At 40.1% G+C, this 22702-nt stretch overlaps 1 protein-coding gene across 1 annotated transcript in view; it reads left to right on the top strand.

The window, feature by feature from the left end:
* Nucleotides 1-22702, top strand: part of AP3B1 (adaptor related protein complex 3 subunit beta 1) — a 201387-nt gene that overhangs the window by 50097 nt on the left and 128588 nt on the right. The window contains exons 4-7 of the mRNA XM_056848189.1: nt 1673-1768; nt 3866-4026; nt 4602-4668; nt 12907-13089. Of these exons, the coding sequence (XP_056704167.1) occupies nt 1673-1768; nt 3866-4026; nt 4602-4668; nt 12907-13089 (507 nt within the window). The remainder of the gene's footprint in view (nt 1-1672; nt 1769-3865; nt 4027-4601; nt 4669-12906; nt 13090-22702) is intronic.

Here is a 22702-nt window from a genome sequence, read left to right as displayed (position 1 = left end):
GGTAAGTTGTCAAGGTTCTGTTTCCAGCTAAGTCATTATCTAGTTCAGTGCTATAACCGTTAATCATACCATAGCAGTTTAAAATAACATCCTGTTTGACTGGTGGATCAGAGCCATCCATCGGTATCCTGTTTACTGGAGGACCACTTTCCATTTATTATATGCACACCAGGCTTTTACTCCAAAGAGTTCAGAGTAGTTTACATATGGTTCCGAGGCAGTCTACCATTCTGCTTACAAGGCAAACTGCTTAGCTTCAGCAGTTTTCAAACCAAGGCAAACTGCTTAGCTTCAGCAGTTTTCAAACCATGTTCTAGTGGCTGAGATGTTTGCTGTTTAAATGAAAAAAATTGTTGTGGCTGTACTGATAATTTAAAGCTTCAGGCTGAATACCATTTTGGTTATTAGGACTGACTATGGCTCAGGGCTTGCTAGTGGCATTTTGGATGTTGTCCAATGAGTTTTTAAGCTTACTGCTATGTATTCTGGCCACATAGTACCAGAATATAGATTTGGGTTATAGTCTTTATAGTGTATGAGTGATGTTCCTAATTAGAATTCCCTTAAAGAAAGGTTCAGATATAAACCATGTTGCTGGGTGGGAAGAATTTTTGTCATATCAAAACTAGCGAAGGGCAATTTGTTACAGCATCTAGAAATATTCATTTTATAAGTGCATGCTGCTGTAGGTTTAGTTATATGCCACGTGTCAAAAAGATGCAGAAAAGTGACCTAGAAAGCAGTTGGTGGTGTAGAACAGAAATAATCAAAGGTTTAGTCAATAACTCATGAAGTTTGATATACTTGTATTGATATATTAATTAAACAGATCTGCCTGTGTTCCTCAAACCTAATGTGGCCCTGTTATTATTAGTTTTAGAGGGAGGAGTGCTGTAACATTGAATGAAGGTAAATGATAAAAGAATGGCACAGTCACGAAACCCAAGTCCTCCTGCCTCTAGTCTCAGAGTGGTTTCAAGAAAAGGAGGCTTTCTCTGCACACCTGCAGTCATTCACTATACAGGCCTCTTGTTGTCAATGTTGATTGCTGCTTGTTCATAGTAGAACAACAAATAATTTAGTGCTTCATAACCTTCTGTGATTTAATATCTTGCTTTTTGGCAGAACAGGCAGAAAAATCTTTCTTCAGATAGTGACAGTAATTACCACGCAGCTGTAGTTAAGGGTCTTTCAGATGCTCTATTATAAACCCTTATGGTCAGTTTATAACTGAGAACAGTTTTTTTTCTCTGTGCTTAGTTTCACATACACAGGCTTTGTTTAGAACTTAATTGAAGCCTAATTTCTTAAGCCAAAGTGGGGTCAAGCTGTCTGATTTATAGCACTTATAAAATTATTTGAGAGGTTTATATTTTTGAACATTGGTTGCATTGTTTTCAAGATAGATCTGATTTTCTTTTTATCTTGGGCAATCATAGTCATAGTCATTTGTGTGTTAGAGAGTTGGAAACCTTTAATATTTAAATCTGGTGTCCCCAGGAGTTTAGAATTATTGTTTCTCATGCCTGTGACCCTTCAAAAATATACAGGCTAACAATATATATCATAACTAAGTTTGGAATGCTAAATTCTACAAGGGCATTTTTTTGGGTGAATTCTGATTCTATTATCATTCAGATTTTAATATTATAAACATCTCTTTCTTTTTTAGATTAAAAAACTGGTGTATGTTTATCTGATGCGCTATGCAGAGGAGCAGCAGGACCTGGCACTGCTATCAATTAGCACCTTTCAGCGTGCTTTGAAAGTGAGTAAATATGAAATTAGCAATGCTTTCTGAAAATTGTTGCTACACGGTTTTTTGTGTGTCTACTAGCAAAAATTATTTGCCAGCTAGTTTAAGGATGAGCCGAATAGTCTGGACTGTCTTAAATCCACTGCATTGGTCATGCCTGGAGTACCTGGAGTACTGTGTGCCGTTCTGGAGTCCTCTTTTCAAAATGTACGTGGACAGAATGGAGCGGGTGCAGAGAGCGATGAGGATGATCAGGGGCCCGGAGACCAAGCCCTATGAGGAAAGGCTGAGAGACTTGGGAATGATTAGTCTGGAGAAGAGGAGGGGGGACATGATTGCTCTCTTTAAGTATTTGATGGGGTGTCACTTAGAGGAGGGCAGGGAGCTGTTCCTGTTGGCAACGGACAATAGGACTTGCAATAATGGGTTTAAATTACAGGTGGAAAGGTACCAGCTGGACGTTAGGAAAAATGTTTTTACAGTATGAGTAGTTCAGCAGTGGAATTGGCTGCCTAGGGAGGTGGTAAGCTCCCCCCTCATTGGCAGTCTTCAAGCAGCAGTTGGATGAACACTTGTCAGGGATGCTTTTGGCTGATCCTGTGTTGAACAGGGGATTGGACTAGATGGCCTGTATGGCCCCTTCCAACTCTATGATTCTAACTTAGCATGGTGATCCTGGCCTGCTTTACATTGTTAATGTCATTTTACAGTGCTGAAAAGTCATTTTGGGGAACCAGCAAAGGAGCCTCTTACTGAATATTTGTGTGTGTGCTGTTTCCTTTGTTTAATCTTGTCTGGCACACTCAAGGAGCAGGTTTGTGTATTCTGTTGAGTCTGTCCTCCTGAGATTCTTGATTTAAACGTTAATCAGTTTGTTACTTTGCAGAGGTATGATTACTCAGCTCTGGTGAATAATGTCATTCATAATTGACTCAAGGACTTGGAGATATTTAAGTATGATTTTGTTACCAAAGTGGGACATTTTACATTCTAAAGTAGTTGGTGTTGATAGTATATGCCCTGTCTCTCTCACTATATTTGATATCAGAACAATAATATATAGTTTGGATGGAGGAGCTCCAAGTTGAGGATAGCTATAAGCTATGCATTCATGCATCTTAGACTATTTAAAGTGGCTTGAACAATGGACTTTTGGAGATATGTAAGCCCTGGCCTGGATAGCCCAGGCTAGCCTGATCTTGTCACATCTCAGAAGCTAAGCAGGGTCGACCCTGGCATGTTTTTGGATGGGAGATCTCCAAGGAGTGCCAGGATTGTGGCTCAGAGGCAGGCAATGGAAAACCATATCTGAATGTCTCTTGCCTTGAAAACCCCATCAGGGGTCACCGTAAGTCCTTCCGAGGTCGGTAAAATGAGTACCCAGCTTGCTGGGGGTAAAGTGTAGATGACTGGGGAAGGTAGTGGCAAACCACCCCGCAAACATAGTCTCCCTAGTAAATGCTGTGATGTGACGTTACCCCATGGGTCAGTAATGACCCGGTGACGTCACATCCCGACATTTACTGGGCAGACGATGTTTACGGGGTGGCTTGCCATTGCCTTCCCCAGTCATCTACACTTTACCCCCAGCAAGCTGGGTACTCATTTTACCAACCTCGTAAGGATGGAAGGCTGAGTCAACCTTGAGCCGGCTACCTGAAACTGACTTCCTTTGGGATCGAACTCAGGTCATGAGCAGAGCTTTTGACTGCAGCTTACCACTCTGCGGCATAGGGCTCTGTGGTAGGTCAGAGTAATAAATGCCATTAAACTGTATCAAGTACTAATATCAAGAATGTCTTGTTCTGTTGCTATGAAGGATGAGGGCCACCTGCTGAAGTTGCACAGTACCTTTCAAAATGGGGGGGATGATTTTTGAAGGTTTTCAGTCCGTCTCTTGGCTTTAAATATTTCTAATGGTTTATCTCCCGGTTGATAAATTCTGGCAGTACAGCACAATATCTGTGAGTAAATGTATTGCAGCGGATACTTTGGGGGCCTTCTTCTGTCAGGATACAAATTCAAAAATAAAACAAATTATGGATGCCTTCTCTGAGTAACTAACAGTATGTATTTTTGAAGATTACTAATATTTCATTTTCATTTTAGGATCCTAATCAGTTAATCCGTGCAAGCGCTTTGAGAGTCTTATCCAGTATCAGAGTTCCAATTATTGTTCCAATTATGATGCTTGCTATCAAAGAAGCATCAGCTGATTTATCTCCTTATGTTAGAAAAAATGCCGCCCATGCAATTCAAAAGCTTTACAGGTAAGTTCTGTTCAGCCATGAATATGGAAGAGATGTATTTAATGTTCAATAGAGTGTGCTATAATGAAGTTTAGCTACAGCTTATGATAACTGCCTTCTGCTAATGGGCATAAACTCAGCAAGCCGACTTTGACTAAAAGGTCTATTTTAACATTGCTAGAGTCCCGTCAGAGCTATATATGCAAAACATTGTTTGAATTTTATCAAGGTTATTTATTCAGGCAGCTGAAAAATCAGTGGTTCCACAGCTTGACAAGTGGAATCCACAGCTTGACAAGATATTCGATTATTTGGAACAAGGCTTAACATATTGGCATGGCTAAGATTCAAAGGGCTAGAGCACATACCTGTTGGTTTCTGTGTGGTCTTCTTACAACTACAACCACTTGTTCCCCTCCCTGCAAGCTGTTTCTGAAAATCAAGTCAAAGTGATCATGTTTCTGTTCTCCTTTTCTGTTCATCCATGTAAACCTTTTAGTTTTTTAAAATACAGGATGGCAAAAAGCAGTAGAATGTTCTAAATACAGAATATTGTAAAACTAGAGATTTTGATTATTTATTTCATCATCCTTTAGCCTTGATCCTGAGCAAAAGGAAATGTTAATTGAAGTGATAGAGAAGCTTCTGAAAGACAAGAGCACAGTAAGTAATAACAATTATTATAATATAACTAATTTTGCCATTTTCATTAGTAAAGGCCATTACTGAAGTATAGCTGTTGTCTGAATATTTTTGAGAAAATAAAACTTCAAATTAGCTTTAAAGAAGAAGCTAGAAAAGATCAAAATGTTATACCTTGCTTTTTCTACCTTGCAAGATGCTCAAGGAAGTTTACAGTACAGCTAACAGAAAGTGGTATAAGCATACCTCAAATACTTAAAAAAAAAAACCTTGCCATAAAATCCCCATAAATTGAAAACAGCAATGCTAATACCAGGTATTTCTGGAGAACTGAGGGAAATGGGTGTTCATCTTTCGTGGGTTTGGGTGGGAAACTCCATTGTGCCCTTTGGAGCTTCTGAAAGCTCTACAAACACTTGTGCAGTCCCACTATGTGCCTGCCCAGAAGACATCTGATGAATAATTGTTATAGGTAACTGCAACCCTCATTTTCCAGGAGTTGTCCTCCTGAATTTTGTGCTAAATGTGACTTCCAGATGCATTTGAATGACAGCCTCATGTGGAGTGCATGCTTCATGTTAACTCTCATTATTTTGAAGGCATGCATGATTATTACTAGGCGAGAAGCACCCCTGGTCATTGCTTCAGCTATGAGATCCAGAGAAACATATGGGTCCTAGAGTGATCTGAGGTTGATAGTGCTTATCATCTTCATGTTCAGTGTGACAAGCTGCCAATCTGTGGAAGATGATGGTTCTGGACCGTGTCACATTTGACTTCTATGAATTTAGGTAGAGAAAAAGTCCTTAGATGCAAGATGTGGTGATGCATGGGAACCAAGGATACCTCTTTGCTTCATTTCCTGTAGATTTTAGGTTCATTGATGCTCAAAGGACTTTTGAGGTCTCCAGCTGTGGGTGTAAACACATCTTTCTTTTGAAACAAATTGAGTGCCCATATGCCTTATGAAGACTATATAGGATTATCTGTAGCAGCTGACTCTTGGGAGGTTAAATAATTTGCTTGTTAAAAATGAGCTGAAAAAATGGTGATGGCTTTGTGATGAGATTACTGATGTGTTCTCAACTAGAATATTGCCTTGGGGAAAATGGAGTAAAGTAAGGTGCATTCTTTAACATATTTAGTAGATTTGCTAGAAGTAACATGTGTTGAGATTGAAAATGTGTAGTGTTTTCCAGAGTTATTGATTCAATGTTGGTAAAAGCTTTACTGTTGTAGGGAAAAAATAACTGAGTTTGTGCAGATGCTGTATTGTGATAGATCTATTATCCAGCTATTAGAAGATAAATGACTGATCTTTACCAGCTTCCATGCTTCCAGAAAATTGAAATAAGAAGGGGAATATCATTTGGGCTGTATGATTAGGGCAGGTGGGATGGCCATTAATTTAAGAGAAGAAAATGTTGGCAGCATAGGCCAACTTACACCATATTATCAATCAATCCTCGATACACTTCTTGTGATGACCCAGCACTCTCAGGTTTTTGCAGCTTTAATTAGAATTCATGACAAAATAGATGCAAGGAAACGTTTTGTACCCTTCATAATTTTATAGAAAATTTATTGTTATTAGAGGAACCATTTGCTTAGTGTGATTTTTTTCATTACCAGCTTGTCAACTAGCATAGATAATCTGGAGAAAATATGAACTCCATAGATTGGGTGTCACTTTTGTTGATGGTTCATGTAGTTTACCTTGGAGCGCAGCTAATGGCTGAAGTTCATAGCAACAGCACAGAAAAACGTGGCAACGAGTGAAAGACAAATGAACCATGTTTATTGCTTTAATATAAAAAATACATAAATGGAAAGCTGTATTTGAATTTGATGAGCTTATTGCTAGTTTTATAGGAATGATTTATTTTTTCTTGCACAAAAAACCTACAATTTAACTTTCACCTGATTGTCACAGACACTGTTTTGTAAACTAGGTTATTATTTTTTTCCAAATTGTGATTGGATCGTTTTGTTTTACTTCTCAATGTTTTTATAAAATATTGGATATTTAATAAATTAAGATTATCAGCTGTTCTTCAGATATTTAGATATGGAGTAGGATGTGACTAGTAAAAGTTGTGGGGAATTTTCTTTGAGACTTTCTCTCTACATCTTAGGGAAAATATAAAATCTTTGTTAATTTTCCCCATTTTTCTCTGTGAATGATTAATTAATTTATAGAATCAGAAATTCTGTGGAATAAAAAAAGAGTTCAATGTTTCTTAACCTTTTTAGGTTTAGCACAAAATACATTTTGATCCATAAGGTGCAGGTACTGGAGTCTTGTTATGTGATTAAATGAGTTAGTAAAGACATCTCTGTTTTGAGTTTTGAGGGGCTTTGGTTTGTTGGTTTTTACACTGTGCACTTATTATTTTCCTTTTCTTTCAAATCTGCAATTTATTTAGGCTAACTGTAAAAACCAACAAACCAAAGCCCCTCAAAACTGTCCACTGCTCTATACAAATTAAAAAATTAATTTTGCCTCTCTTCTTTGCATTTGCTGCTGATTGCCATTCTTCTAGTGTCAAGAATGTATGAAGAACCCATTCTTCTAGTGTCAAGAATGTATGAGGAACAGCAACTTCATTTTTCAATAGCAATATTAGAAGTGCTGGCTTTTGTCTAATTGCTGTTTTTAATTTATAGGCAAGCGTGTACGTTTCTTAGCAGAATCTCAGGTTTTAGGGTAATGTGAAAATTAAATGGATTATCTTCAAATGAGTAATATAATTTTCACTCATCTCCTCCTTAACCTTCCCTGGACAGCACAGAACAATTAACAATTCATTGTTTCTTTTGGGACCAGTGTCTCTTCATGAAGATCCTGGCATTGAAAAAAAAAAGCAGTAGTAAACAAACTACTTTTCTGGGATCCACATTTAATCTTTGTCACCATTTAATTTCAATATTTTAATGTTATCTTCCTGTTTTTTTTGTGTGTGCTCTGATGGCCTAATGTCTGTGTTCACCAAGGTAGGGAACGTTAGCAGCAGTTGTAGAAAGCGTAGTAGTATAAACGTCAGCAATGGACGAAAGGTTTTTTTTAATACAAGTGATGTGATAGAAAATAAATGTAAGAGTAATGCATTTTCTTTAGTCCTTTACAAATAATCAATTCTTTCTTTATGGAATGAGTTGTATACATGCTGGGACCAGCAGGTACCAGTACATAGCAGGGCTGGAGACAATAAATGCAACGTCACGTTTATAGTTATTGGTAATTTATAAAATCCCCACAGGATTTGAAACTTGTTTAGCATAATAGCAATACTATATTCTGAGCAGTTTTCTTTCAGTTGTAATGGTGGGTGCATACTAATAAACCAAATGTCAACCAAAAAATAGGGAAAAACTCTAACATATGAATATCATTGTATTTAATATTTTTCCAAAAGTGCCATTTCAATAAATTGTATTTCTATTTAATTGGTTACTTTAAATCATTGGGGAAATTTTAGAGGTTGAAATGCAGATCCCCAGTGCTTTTTCTAGAATATGACGTTAATTTGCTGCCAGAAAGCTGCTTCACATGCATGCTTAACTGCATACATATCAGTTGCTTCATATAGAAGCCCCATCATAGTAGTTGTTTTGCTTAGCATGTGGCTTGAAACAAAACAAAGTTTAATTAAAGCAGTTAGGGAAAAGATAATAGGTAACACACAATGACAAGTGGCGATGGCATATTTGTAAGTGATAGCTGAGAGGCAACTAGATGCAGTATTTTCACTAGCTCTTGTATTTAGTATAGAACACTTAAAGGCACTGCAGACACAGTCTGTGGTACAGCAAATAAAAATCCACAAGATTTGAAATACTGAGGAATTTTGGGCTTGTTCTTCAATGCTATCTGTGATAAAAGTGCCAGACTTTGATCTGTTCAAGATGATCCCTGCATGTATGTTCCATTAATCTCTGAAAAATCATAAAAAGTTAGGTAATATGGGGGAAGGGGAATATTTCCTTGACCTGTCTAAGCAAAATACAGTGAAACTGGTAAACCATAGTTGCCAATAAAATGAGGTTTCTTGTTCAAATCTTATTTCAGCCACAAACTTAGAGGGCATTATGTGAGTTGCCCTCCTGCCACAGAGGATAATACTTCAGGTGTACCTTACGTGTTATTATGTGAAGAATTCTGAAAGCTGTCTATAAATGGTAGTGGTATTGTAGGACATTCATTTTAAGGGGCAGTTAAGTTTGAACTAGCTTTGTATGTTTTAAGAGAATGTCACTATGCCTGCTACTCTTAGTTTTCCTTCTGTGGTAAATGATTGCTAATTTACTGTGGCATATGTGGAGATGAGGGCCAATAAATTCATGTGGATAAAGCCCAAGTAACTCATCTGTCAAGGCAAGTCAGAGGTGCTGGTGGTCAATTCTATACCACACCAGTGATTAAGAAGTCATCCTGTTCTAGACAGGTGTTAGCTCCTCTCAAGAGAACAGTTTTACACTTTGGGTGTGCTGTTAGCTGGAGCCTATACAGCTGGAGGCTCACATCTTGTCTGTGGTACTTGACACCTTTGGCCAGCTCTAGTTATCCATGCTCTAATCACATCAAAGCTAGTTTACTGCAGTGTGCTCTATGCATGGCTGCCTTTGAATACATTATGAAAGCTTCAGTTAGTTCAAAATGTAGCAGCAGTCTATTTCGCTTTTGCTAAAGAATTTTTATTGGCACCCGATTCCACTTGCTTTCTCAATTCAGAGTGCTGGTTATGACATTTAAAGCAATATATGATCTGGGATTGTATTTGAAGGACTGCCTGCTCTAATAGAAACTTCCTGGTTACTGCACTTATCTGAAGTCCTGCTTTGTGTACCATTGTCATCTGAAACCAGGTGTGTGGCTATGTAAGGCTTTTTTGGTGGTGGTACCTCAGATAAGGAACAACCTCCCCAGAAATATTTGACTGGTGGTGAATTTTCTAAGTTTCCAGAGCCAGCTAAATACGCAGTTCTCTTCAATGGGGACCCAAAGCAGATAACATCATTCTCCTCTTCTCCATTTTACTTGTACAACAGCCCTGATAGGTAGGGTTGAGAATATAGCTGGCCCAAGATCATCCAGTGAGCACCATGGCAGAGTGGATATTCGAACTTGGTTCTTCCAGATCCTCGTCTGGCACTCTAACCACTGCACCACACTGGCTTTTGTGGGGTGACTGCTGTTGAATTGTAACAAACAGCTGGGTGAGTCATGCAAGCCAACGTGGTGTAGTGGCTAAAAGGTACTAGGATGTCAGACTAGGATCTGGGAAACCCTGCTTCGAATCCCCACTCAGCTATGGAAGCTTACTTGGGCCAGTCACATACTCTCTGTCTAACCTACCTCACTGGGTTGTTGTGAGGATAAAAAGAAGGAGAAGAGAACGATGTAAGTTGCTTTGGGTCCCCACTGAGGGGAAAGTGGGATATAAATAAAGTAAATAAAGAAGTTGGTTGGTAGCACTAGCCCCGTGGTTGCAGCTGGCCCTGGCCCTGATGAGTCCTCCCTCAAAGGCCAAAACAGTCCTAAAAAGGACCCTGTCCCCTCCTTGTACCTTTTAGTGACAGATACCAAGGCTTGAAGGCTGGCAATATTTTCATACTTGCTTAGCAATGGTCACAACAACCACTGAGAGGGCATTCATTTCTTAAAGGTGCTTTTATTATTTGGGGCTCTAACCCTGAGTGTATTTTTTTTTAGACTTCAGAATTTTCTGCAAACCTGGAGCTTTTCTCAGGTTTGCAGAAAGATCTGTCTTGTCTGTTCATGGCCCTAGTCTCTGGATTTAAGTATTCACAGATGGGGCCATGTTAAGAATTAGACATATTATTAAAAAAAGAATGAATAATGGAATTGTACTTTTTAGTTGTAGCCAAGTTATGTATTGTTAACCATTGGAAATAGCAAACAAATCTAGATGCTAAAGTTTAGTTACTGAAAATCTGGGATTTGGTTGTAATGGGGTAACATCCCAATAAACTGTGTTAGGCTAACTCAGGGGTCGGCAAACTCATTAGTCAAAAGAGCCAAATATCAACAGTACAACGATTGAGATTTCTTTTGAGAGCCAAATTTCTTAAACTTAAACTATATAGGTAGGTACACTGTTTATTAACTTAATAAACTTTAATTAAAGTTTTAAGTCTTAATTAAACTATAGGTACACTGAATAAAACTTGATATCATGCTTAATAGTGATCTTATTTACTGATAAAAATTAAATTGTAAGTCCCTGCCATTTTCCCCTCCCCGTCTGGAGTCCTTGTCTGGAGGCCTGGTCTATGTCAAATAGGCTCTCCGCCGGCCCCGGGTAGAAACAAGATGGTTTCCCCCACGGACAAAATGGGGTCCTTTTGCACTCCGTCCCTCCCTGTTTGCACCTGGTCTCCTGCCCAAGATCTGCAGCTCAATGGAGACCCGCCCCGGTAATGGCTGATCTGATACCGGGTCCCGCAAAACAATACTGGGAGCCCGGGAAGATCATCCACTTAATGCACGCATTTTACTCTGAATACTTTTGCTCAAGTCTTTACTGGTAGTTTGCTTCGGTATTGTGTCTTTGTTTCCAATAATCCAATCAACCCCATTGTATCCACCCTATATATGTTTCAATATTCCCCATACCTGTATGCTAGCCTTAAGTCTTTGACCTGCTGAAATCACTGTTCTTCTGAAAGAAACTTTCAACTCGCTGCATCGTCTGGAGAAAAGTTATTGCCAGGAACGCATCGACTTGCTGAGGCCTGACAGTCTACCGCCATAAAAGCCTATTGGTAGACCTGGCCTCCGGCTGAGTCCCATTGGAGGCCAGGTCTACCCATTGGCTTTCTTGGCAGTAGACCTGGCCTCCGGAGGCCCATAGAAGCCAATTGGTAGACCTGGCCTCTGAAGGGGGACTTTTTCCCCTCTTTGGAGTCCAGGTCTACTGCCAAGAAAGCCAGTGGGTAGGCATGGCCTCCCAATGGGACTCAGCCGGAGGCCAGGTCTACCAAAGGAAGCCCGCCCCGCCCAACAGCTGATAGGTGGGGGGGAGGAACCGCCAAGCCACCCGCCCAGCAATCGCGCGGCTAGAGGGGGGCTTTAGCCTCCCAACCATTGAGGGCAAGGGCAAGGGGGACCCGGCCATTCTCCACGGCGGGGCGGGGAGAGACAGCGCACCCGCTCGCCTGCTCTCTCCGCTCGCTCGCTCTCTCAGATGTGCCGGCTCCGCAGCCTGGCTGCCGGCGTGAGCGGGCGCGAGAGCAGGGGCTCCGAACCAAGTTCGGAGAGCCGCACTCAACGGGCCAAAGAGCCACATGCGGCTCAGGAGCCGCAGTTTGCAGACCCCTGGGCTAACTGAATCTAGATTATATGTCTGTGTTCATATGGAAGCATATGTTTGTTTATTTAACAAAATACAACTTTACCAATAGCGTAGTAATTAAAAATAATACAAACACTTTATAATGTAGTAATAACCATACTGTCTTCATACAGAAACCACTCTCTTAAACGTAGAGATTCTTCAGCTGCAGCAAGAACAATCCTGAAAAAAATATTATCTCCCTTTAAGTCAAGCTTGAAAAATGATACATACTAAAATGTTGATACAGTACATCCTTTAACTCTTTCTGAATCAGGTCATAAATTGGGTCTCTGAAAAGATAGTAAGAGGAAATCCTCCATCTCTTCACCAAATAAAAAATATAGGTCTTCTCTTAAGCTGGCCGTCTTTGTTTTTGGTATTCTTTTTAGAACTGTTTCTGTTTTGCTAAATTGACAAGAATGTTTTTGATTGTGAACAGTACCAGCAAATATTGAAGAACACATACACTTTGTATGTAACAGCCACTAGTGATAATCATAATCTTTTTCTGGTCTGTCACTTTTTATCATTCTCTGTGCACCTACTGATGGCTACTCTATGTTCCTTTCTCCCTCCCTCTGTTGGAGAAGTGGCCTGAATGGATGTGTTGTTACACAGGACTCAACATATTGTCAGTCTAGGAGTGACCATAACTTTATTCTAGTGAAAGGACTGGGCTCACTTGGAGACCCATATCTAGAAAGCATTTATACAAGCTGACAAAAATAATAAGTCACGTATGTACATAAATGTAATGTGGGAAACATGCTTATTAGAGCTGCATTTCTCTCTGTCTTTTGAAGTATTCATAGTATCTCCCTTTCAGAGTCTGTCATTTTGATCAAATTTAGACTGTACATAACTTTACTGATTCTTGTGTCTTTAAATTCTTGTTCCCTAGCTTGTAGCAGGAAGTGTTGTGATGGCATTTGAGGAAGTCTGCCCAGACAGAATAGATTTGATTCATAAGAACTATCGAAAGCTGTGTAATCTGTTGGTTGACGTAGAGGAATGGGGACAAGTTGTCATTATCCATATGCTGACCCGATACACACGTACACAGTTTGTGAGCCCTTGGAAAGAGGTAAGCAGTTTTCCTTTAAAAAAAGAACGTTATTTTAAATATTTTTCTTCTTGATTACATTAAAATTGCATAGGAATAGAGAGTCCTGGAGTATATGAACGTAGGCAGCTGCTGCCACTACAGCTGACTGAAAGCAATAGCCAACCTCCACACACAAAAAACCCTTGATACCTGCTGCGGTGTTACGTTTCGTGACTCTCTAGGCAGTGCAAAACGTTTTGCCTTGAGAGAATCTCTGAAGGCTGCTGTTAAAGTGCTTTAGATGACATCTTTTGGATTGCTTACAGATGGCATCTTTTGGATTGCTTATTGGCTAGCAATGGACATAGAAGTTGAAGGAGAAGGGCAGATGGGTAAGGAGCTGTAGGATAAGGAGTAGAGTGGAGAAAGATATGGGGGTGATCTCTCTTCAACGCACATACATACATACAGCATAACAGATTGAGAAGTTATTAGCTAACGAGTATATAATTGTCGGGGGCCGGACGCAGCAGCAAAGGCCAGCACAGCCCCGGAATCCGTCCCTACTCCTGGAAAGAAGGCCCCAGTCCTGATGGTGAGGGCAGCTGGGGTAGCGGTGGCAGGCAAAGGTGAGGAGGCAGGCACTCCGGCCCGGGACCCCGAGGTCCAGTAGAACAGCTGGCCCGCTGATCAGCGGGCATGCCGGCGAGCTGGAGAGGAAGGCTGGGCAACAGGGCCTCCACCACCCACACCCAGCCTGTCCAAAGGAGCCCCGGGCCAGGTGGCAGGACCTTCTAGCAGCCTCTGCCACCTCTGCCCAACTAACCCAGGTCCTGGGTTGCCAGTGGTACCCTGGGCTGGCAGTCTCCCCATCCCCCACACTTACCTGAGGGAAGCAGGGCCCAGGAGCCGTCTGCAAGGGATGCAGACATCTCAGTTCTCCGCCCAACTGCAGAGAGTGGCCGCTGGACCCACTTCATCACTTCCCACAGAAAACACTGCTGAGCTGGGAGGTGGACCAGAGAATCGCCCACACCTGGGATGTAAGAGCTGAGGAAGCGACTGTTACTCACGAGTAACCCTATGGCAGGGAGAAGAGCATGGTCCCACCTCCGTGAGAGGTGGACAGCCAGAGACAATAAGGAAAGGGGGAGCACCTGGTGGTAGGGTTGGAGGCTGAGATGGAACAAGGAGGTGGAGGTCAGAGCAGGAATAAAAAGCAGGGAGAAGGGCCAGCTGAGGAGGAGAAGGGATGGAAGCCTGACTGCGACGGAGAGATAGGCAGACGTCTAGGGCAGAAGGAGGCAAAAAGGAGCATCTCTCCAGCGTCTCTGCCCATTCTGAGGCTGACCCAGGTGGGAGACAGCAGGGAAGTCAGGATGGAGGCAGCTGGTAGGAACTGTGATTGCGGCGCCCAAGCGCACAATAATAAAGAACTTTCTGTTCTTCAAAACTTGGCTAGCCTTGCAGGTTAAAACAAATTCACCCATGCTTCTAAACATGCAGTATATTCTCCTGTTTCTGTGATGTATGATGTTTAAGAGTATGCTGTGTTAAATGGATATTTCATTTTGAATTCTTGGTATTTGTAAATGTGGTACTCTAAAATGAAAGGAAAGGTATATGTAGCAATGTCAATTTTTCTGTTACAGCCGTTCAGTACTAGAGATATCAGTTCTCTAGACATCCAGAGCAGTATTGAAGTAAAAAAAATTAGAATTTTGTTCCACATTATCCTGTATTCTGTGAGTGGCTTCTAACATCTACTCAGAACAACAACAAAAGAGAGAGAGAGAGAGAAACCTGACAATGTAATCTTCCAAAATATGGTGGCTTTGTTTCCAGGTTCTGGATGAATAATAAGTTGATGGGTGGAATCAGGAATTGGCTTCAGCCCTTTTCTGAGAGGAAATGAAAGAACTGGGAAGATACCAGCTTTAGCTGCCTTGAGCAGAAATTAGAAATTGGAGTATATATATATATTTAATAAATGCACTTTTCCCTGTGGTGAGGCTAGCACAGGAGAGTTTGTAAGCCCAGATCCTTCATGTGATCTTTTCCTGAGTAGCACTGGGGGGGGGGGGGGATATTTCTATAGCTATCCCTATAATAAAATACATTAAAAATTGGATGACATAGCCAAATGGGGACATTTGTGTGAAACCTGGAATTTATTTTAAATATTACTGATATAGAGACTACTAGGTGCTGCCTGGTCTCAACCTGCAAGGGAACTTTTGTCTCTCGTTTGGCATTTAAGAAGACTACAGTTAGGCTATTGTTGGTTTCTGTGTTTCCAGTGTGTGGACGAAGAGTGGACAAAGAGCAGAGACCCTCAAAATGTTTCTTCCCAGAGAATATGCTGTAACCTATAATCAGCAATAAAGTTAATCTTTGTGCCAGCATGCATTTCATAGAGGATGGTTGTAAAATCAGATTATAACATCATGGCCTGAAAAATCTGCTTCCTACCCATCTATCTTATTATATTTTATAACATCCAGACTGAAGAACAGTTCTGGTAAGCTCGGAAGCTTTCACTAAGTTTGGTTTGTCTCGATAAATGTTGTTCAGGTGACACTTTTGCTTGCCAGTTTCACTGTTACATCAAAACACGTCAACTAGTTGCATCAAGCAGAGACAAGCAGTGTGCAGTCAGGAGGGGGCATTCGCTGGAGAAGCCTGAACATACGTTTTCAATGATTTTCATTGAGGCACATGGGCTGTGGGCTGTTCCTAGGAGATTGAAGAGACACGGAATGAATTCTTTGTGCCTGTTTTCACTGCATAAAAAGTGAAGCAGCTAATAATGAAAAATTAGAAAGCAAGTTATCAGGTCTGCATGATGTATAATTCAGGGTTCTTAAAGAACTCAAATATAAAATGATTATCATCTAACCAAAATGTGCAGCTTGTTGCTAAAACTGGCCTCCCAACCAAAGGATTGGAAAATAGCAAATGTAATATCTATTTCTAAAAGGGGATCCAAAGGCAACCTAGGAAATTACCAGCCAGTTAGCCTAACGTCTGTTCTCAGTGAATTGTAGGGAAACTATTATTAAAGGAAGAATTATTACGTACACAGAGGAGCATGCTGTACTGAGGAAGAATTGGCATGGCTTCTGTAAAGAGAAGTCCTGCCTTACCAAATATTTTGACTTCTTTGGGGATGTTAACAGGCATTTATTATATTTTTATGATATATCACTGATGTTAGCCACCCTGAGCCCAGCTGGTGCTATTTTGCAGTTTTCAGAGACTGGAAGTCTGGTTGAAGGATAGACTTGATGTAGTGTATAAGAAAACTTCATATATTTGTTTAGTTTGGAGTTACTGATATAGCTGCCTAGAATGACCCCTTTGCTAATACAGTTAGCTGACAGTCTGTACTTGTGGGAATTAGCTTGGATGCACAATGCACTTTCAGTCCTTGAAAGCACAATTGATGGTTTCTTATTTATTGTGATTTTAACCTACCCAAGCTGGATCAATTCATGGGCTCTTTGCAATAACTTAACACCGCCCCTCCCCTCGGGTCCCTGGCCCACAGATTGGAACCAGAAAAAAAGGGGTAAACTATCCAGAACTGGAGAGGATTAACTAAATGCCCAGAAAATTAGAATTGCTTTAGTATTCAGTTTAGTCAGCTGTATCATGTCTGGTGAACATTCTTGGTGAGTGAGTTTTGAAACTACAATTTTAAAAATCTTTTCTCACTCACCCACCTAACTTCTAAAGCCCTGCTCCATACTATTAGCATGGGTTAATAGTGTCTAAACTCCCAAATGGGAGTAAAGCTCCTTCATGAAAGACTAGTTTTGCCATAATTTTATCCATTATTACAAATTCAGGCAATTAGTAACACAATGTCTTATCAGACTTTTACATGTATAAACAAACCTCTTTGTATCTTATTCTGAACATGACTCCAGAGCGCAGTTCAAAAAATCCACAAAATGGGCTCCTGTGGAGGGGGATTCTGAGGGAGGCTTAATCATTCTCCCAAATTGTTGAGACTAATGAAAAGGAGAATAAGGTGTTACCATTGTGGGTGAGAGGAATTCATCTTGATGTAGGGAGTGAAAGGAGGAAAGGCAAGAGTTTTTGTGTGCAGTTGTGAGGCTAAGGGGGCTGAGAAAGAGAAATGGCCCACTTCCCAGGAGCTGGTTTTGAGCAAAAAAGGGGGGATCTAAAATGGAGTATATTGTTGGAGAGAGAGCAGGTCGTCTCTGGTGTAGGGGCTCAGGGAGGGAAAAGAACCATCATGAAAGACTGGGAACAGGGACATGAGGGACTAGGTTCAGAGTGGGAATGGTAGAGGCAAAGGGGAGAGAGTGTGAGTAAGGTTGAAGGGGGAAACATCCATAACATTTCCTGATCTTGAAGTATGAGCACTGTTGAGAATTATAGTGGTGGAAGGATAGTCCTGGGAGGAAGCTGAACTGATTCTAAAATACCAGGTTACAAGGAAATCCTAGTATACCCCAGATGTGTGCCTTTATTGCAGGTGGCAGGAACAAGGCTTTCTAGTTAATGTGCTTACTCTGATGGGGATGCTAGTGGGGTATGAGATGACATTACACTGCTGATAACACTTTATTAGTTCACCAGGCAGGTGTATATGGTGAAGGACACACCTTTTATTTTATTTAGGTATTTATTTATAACTTTTCCTCTCTTGTTTTATCTTCACAATAATTGAACGATGTATCACAATAATTGGAGGAAAAATGGGTGTTACTTCTTCGTATGGTTTGAATTTCATACAACATGTGAACTTTGACCAATTTTGTGTGTTTTTAAAAAAGAATAGAGAGAGGTTGTGAGCAGCGCAGATGCTATAAACATGCCATATATAGTGTGAGCTAATAGAAAGAGGCATAATGCAGGAAAACTGTAGTGTTGACATGTGTTCATGCAAAATCAAACCAGTGGTGGTTGCTCACATACAGATGAATCTATGTTGCCTGACTCTACATCTTTTAAGAGTGACCATATAGATCACTAGGGAATGGCAACATCTTACAGTCCATTCCTGAAAGCCAGGGAGATTCGCGGCGGTCGGGAATGGCACAGCTGCGCTGCCTCCTTGAAGGCTTCTTGGCCACCAAATGGAAAATCAAATGAGTATAAAATGTTTTAAAAAGAAAATGCCCCCATAGAAAGCAACAGGGCTACGCCACTAAAATGGGTCGACCCCATTGGTTGATGGTACCAGGAAGCCTCTTAGTGCAGTCATTAATCTGATACAAGGAAGTGCTGGTACTCCTTTACTGTGTTATATATCATAGGAAAACCCCAGCATAACCCTTTTTGTTTTTGTTTTTGTGGAACCTGCAGTTAAATATAATGAATGATACATGTTTCAGTGTTTTTTACATAATTGTCCAGTTTCAAGAACCTTTTAATGTGTGATAGTGTAAGACAAATCTCAGGATTTTGTACATATTTTTATCCACCACAAATTAAGTTGGATTTTAGTGGATTTAAGCCAAGTTGTTCAATATGTCCTTAGTTTTCAATTAAGCCTTTGCTTGGTTCTGTATTGGTTTTTCTCCCACGTATGGCCATGCCTTTAGTTTCTTCTATTTTACTAATGACAGAGTATTATTCTTCAGGAGTATGACACATAAATAGTTGATAGCATTTATAAGCTGTATGATAGAGACACAGTACATATATTATAATGAAAATTCCTTAATCATGATTGAAATATTGGGGGAGTGCCACTGGTTTGTACACTTTGCTAGTGTAGATGTACACGGATGTATTGTAACATCATATTCAATGATGCAGGTGGAGGGGATATGCAATCCTGCAGCCTGCTCCCAGTCGCTTAACCATGATAAAGAGATTGGCAGTGTTATGTCTGCACAGGGCCGGAAAGTTCAGATACCAAATTGGTTTCTTACTAATTTAATTGCTGAAATAGCAGAAGGGAAACCTTTTTGATATTGGGTCTCCATGCTTTTTTCAATAGGTTCTTAAATAAACACATAACAAGACTTCTTGTGTAGTAGAACAGATTTTTAATTTAGTTTATTTGCATCATTATAGATCAGTATTTAGACTCTTTATATGTAAATGTATGATTTGAGGAACAATTAAGTGCTGACAAAATATATTGCAGTCATATCAATTGCAGTGCATTTTCCATAATTTTTCTAACTGACATCTTTGATAAATAGTGGTTGCCAAGTCAAAACCGATTATACAGTGCACTAGGAATTCATGGTGCTGTCAGGGAGAAGACCGATTGACTTTAAATTTACATATTAATGAGAAGATTTGTTAAGGGGGTGCTTGACTATAGAAAATAACAGCATATTTATAGGGCACGACATTTATAAATAAAGCTGATGCAGGAAAATGGAAATTAAACCTTTCAGATTAATACATTCAAGAATGTTAAAATGCATATTTGCATTTTTATTTTCTAAATTTACCTTCCTTTCCAAGCAGCAGATTTTTTTTTTTTCATCCAAGTTAAATGTGCTGCTCTCTGGAGATTAGTAATTTAACTTCTGAATTATTTTGTGTGCCTCAACAGGTAGAGACCTACCAATAAAGGCATGGGGTTTGGGAAAGAGCAGCTGTTTTCAGTGTATTTGTTAATTCTTATACAAGTCCCATCATCTTCATTCTTACAAGAGGATGAAGATTCATATTCATATTAAAAATTTATGGTGGTGGAAAGCTCATGCTAGACTTGGTGTTAAAAATAATTGAAAGTATGTTTTACATTATGTGTAACATCTTTCATGCAGATGAATACATTGAAATAGCTTCTTACTCAAAATGCAACAATTAATTGTTTTAAAACGTAAGTTACAAGTCTATGTAGGATAAATGTAACTAAGGGTAGCTCTTGACCAATAAACTTTGTCTTCAGGGACAATGAAAAGGTAGTGAATTTACCATATCTAGCAAAATGATTCCTGGTTTGTCCAAAACGATTAATGCTTTTCTCACAGATTCAGACAGTTTTGTGAATATGTAGAATTCTGGTCCAAATTTCTTGGGAGATATTGGTTTTGGCAGTTGGAATTTGTCAGAATTCTTTATAATTGGCATGGTTCTGTCATGGGCTGTGAGGGGCTTTTGTGGAGGGGGAAACTAGCTTCAGTTTCTTCTCTCATATTTGCAATCAATCCTTATATAATATGTCTTTTTTCAAGCAAAGTGGCCTTTACTGGATGTCAAGAATTAGTAAGAAAGATTCTAATTTTTTAGTCACATTCATCATAGGGTTTTCTGCTTTTTTATAAATAAAGTTTGTTCATTGTGTGGAAGCTTTCTTAAAATATATGTGGGCTGTACTTCTGTTTTAACATATAAGAAATTTGATAACTGTGGCTTTCAGTTGAACTAGAAACTGTCTGCAAGTCTTATCTTTCTTTGTTGTATATAAGATTGCCACCCTAGTGCTGATCTCGAGTGGTATCATAAGCTTAAAATTTGTATTGTAGTACAGCACTGAGGTATTGTAAACAGCTGTCCATCTTTAACAACTTTGCTGATAACATTATCTATGAAGGGGGAAAATCTATTGTATAATTTAGACTGAGATGCTCTTGTTTACATAGGACAAATGGGACTGTTCATAAGTGTCCATTCATTTCCTGCCAGAAAACCTGTTTATTTTATTACTGTGGCTGGACTAGGTAGATGAGCAGAGTTTGCTTAGGCTTTTTAAAACTCTTCTTAGTGTCATCATGTTAGCGTGTCTGGTGCTTCACAAGTAAGCAAAGGGAGAAATATGCAGTATCTTGTACTTCTCTTGGAAGTGATGTGGGTGTGTAAAGGCTGCCCGCGTAACAATATGGGATGATGTGGGATGTCAGTGGGTGTGTAAAGGCTGCCCACGTAACAATATGGGTTGATGTGGGATGTCAGTTTGTTCTAAATCAGGCCAAGTGGTCTTTGGCACGTGGTTCCCTAGGTCAGTTTTGTGCCACATAGACGCAATGCACTCTGTACGTTAATGTGGTATACTATCACTTCTTTCTGTATGCACAGTTGTCCCCTCACCTGTAAGTTAAAACTTTGGTGGTAGCAGCTAGATTTATCATTGCAGAAACCTGATGGGATGGTGAGGGTTGCTTAAATGGTGCCATTGTGGCCCTTCCTTTCACCTGTGGCAACCCCTCTGAGAATTGGTACTGTGCACCAGGATGTGCTCTCAGAATAGGTTGCTACACAAGCAGTGACAAGAACTTCATCCACATTTCTTTTTATGCCATACAACAAAATTTTGTACTTTCTTTGAGAGTTGCCAAGTAACGATACAGTAAAACTATTGCTGAATATACTAGGCACCACAATGACATTTCTAGGTGTCATGGTGACATGTCACCTGGAGTCTGTCAAGCTCTAATATAAAGTCATTGTCAGATGGTCCTTGTTGGTAAATGTACTCTTTGTGCCTGTTATTGCTTTATTTGCTCTCCTTCCCACAAGAGTACAGCACTCACACAAGTTATGACTGAAAAGACAAGTCTGGTTGGAAAAATGCATTGTAGTAAAAATGTGCATGGAAGTCTAAGGGAAATTTCAGTTACACAGTAGAAGAACACACTGCCTCTATCCTCTGGAAAAGAGCTTGCTGATTTGGTGAAGAGCAGTAAAAGTGACAAGGTGTTTTTTAAACATTTGTTATGTATTTAAGACAAGTGTTAAACAAATGTTGCCTTTGTACACAGGGCTGTATGTGTTCTGAATTTCTGTAGTCATGTCACACAATCACATTATCTTATATTGAACACAGCATGCAGCATCTCCAGCTTTCATTTATAGAAAAATATGAATGTTTTATGGATGATGGCTGCGTCTTGTCCACTGTTAGCCCTGGTCTCCATTTTCCCCTTGACGTCTTTGTTGTTTCCCTTTATATGGAAATTTAGAGTGTAATTTCCTTGAGAGAGAGACTTGTCTCATTTAGTCCTCTTACTCTATAAGAAGACTCTATAAAAAGAAAAGAAGAATGTGACTTCAAGTTGTAACTGATTCATGCTGACCCCATCCGCAGTGTGTTCCCGGCAAGAGACAAGCATAGGTGTTTTGCTGCTGCCTTCCTCCATGTAGCAATTCTCTCATGTAGCAGGTTCTCTCATCCAAGGTCTGGTTATTAAAGAAAAAAGTCAAAGACACAACCCTAAAAGTTTTCTCCATCCTAAAGAAGTGTAATCAAAAAGTTTATTTCTCTGTTCCTTGAGCCTAAAAGCACTGTATCGTGCAGCACACAGGCCTACCTAAACCTTTATGTTAGAGGTGGGTGTCCAATCGGATGGGATTACTTATTATTTCCTTGGCAAGGGAGGCATGAAGATGACCCCAGAAGCAGCTGCTGGAGATGAAAAGATGACCACTTCATCCTCTGCCCGGCTATTGCCTTTTCCATGGGACCAAACACTGGCATTTGTAGATGGAAGGGATAAATCCTGGGGGGCTGGAAGGTCCTCTGCAGAAGATGGGTCCACAAAGCTTGGTCCACAAAGGTACCGTAAGAGGTAGTTGGGTGGTTGGAAGCAGGTCTCATCGAAAGGTTACCAAGCCACCACCCTAGATGAGAGAGAAATCTCTGTGGTGAAGGAGAATCATGGCCCAAGAGATGCTGGTCATAGGTTGCAGGCCACCTGCCTCCAGGGCACCA

Source organism: Euleptes europaea, chromosome 4, assembly GCF_029931775.1.
Source record: "Euleptes europaea isolate rEulEur1 chromosome 4, rEulEur1.hap1, whole genome shotgun sequence".
In the NCBI taxonomy this organism is placed as follows: Eukaryota; Metazoa; Chordata; class Lepidosauria; order Squamata; family Sphaerodactylidae; genus Euleptes; species Euleptes europaea.
This window is presented reverse-complemented; position numbering and strand designations above follow the sequence as displayed.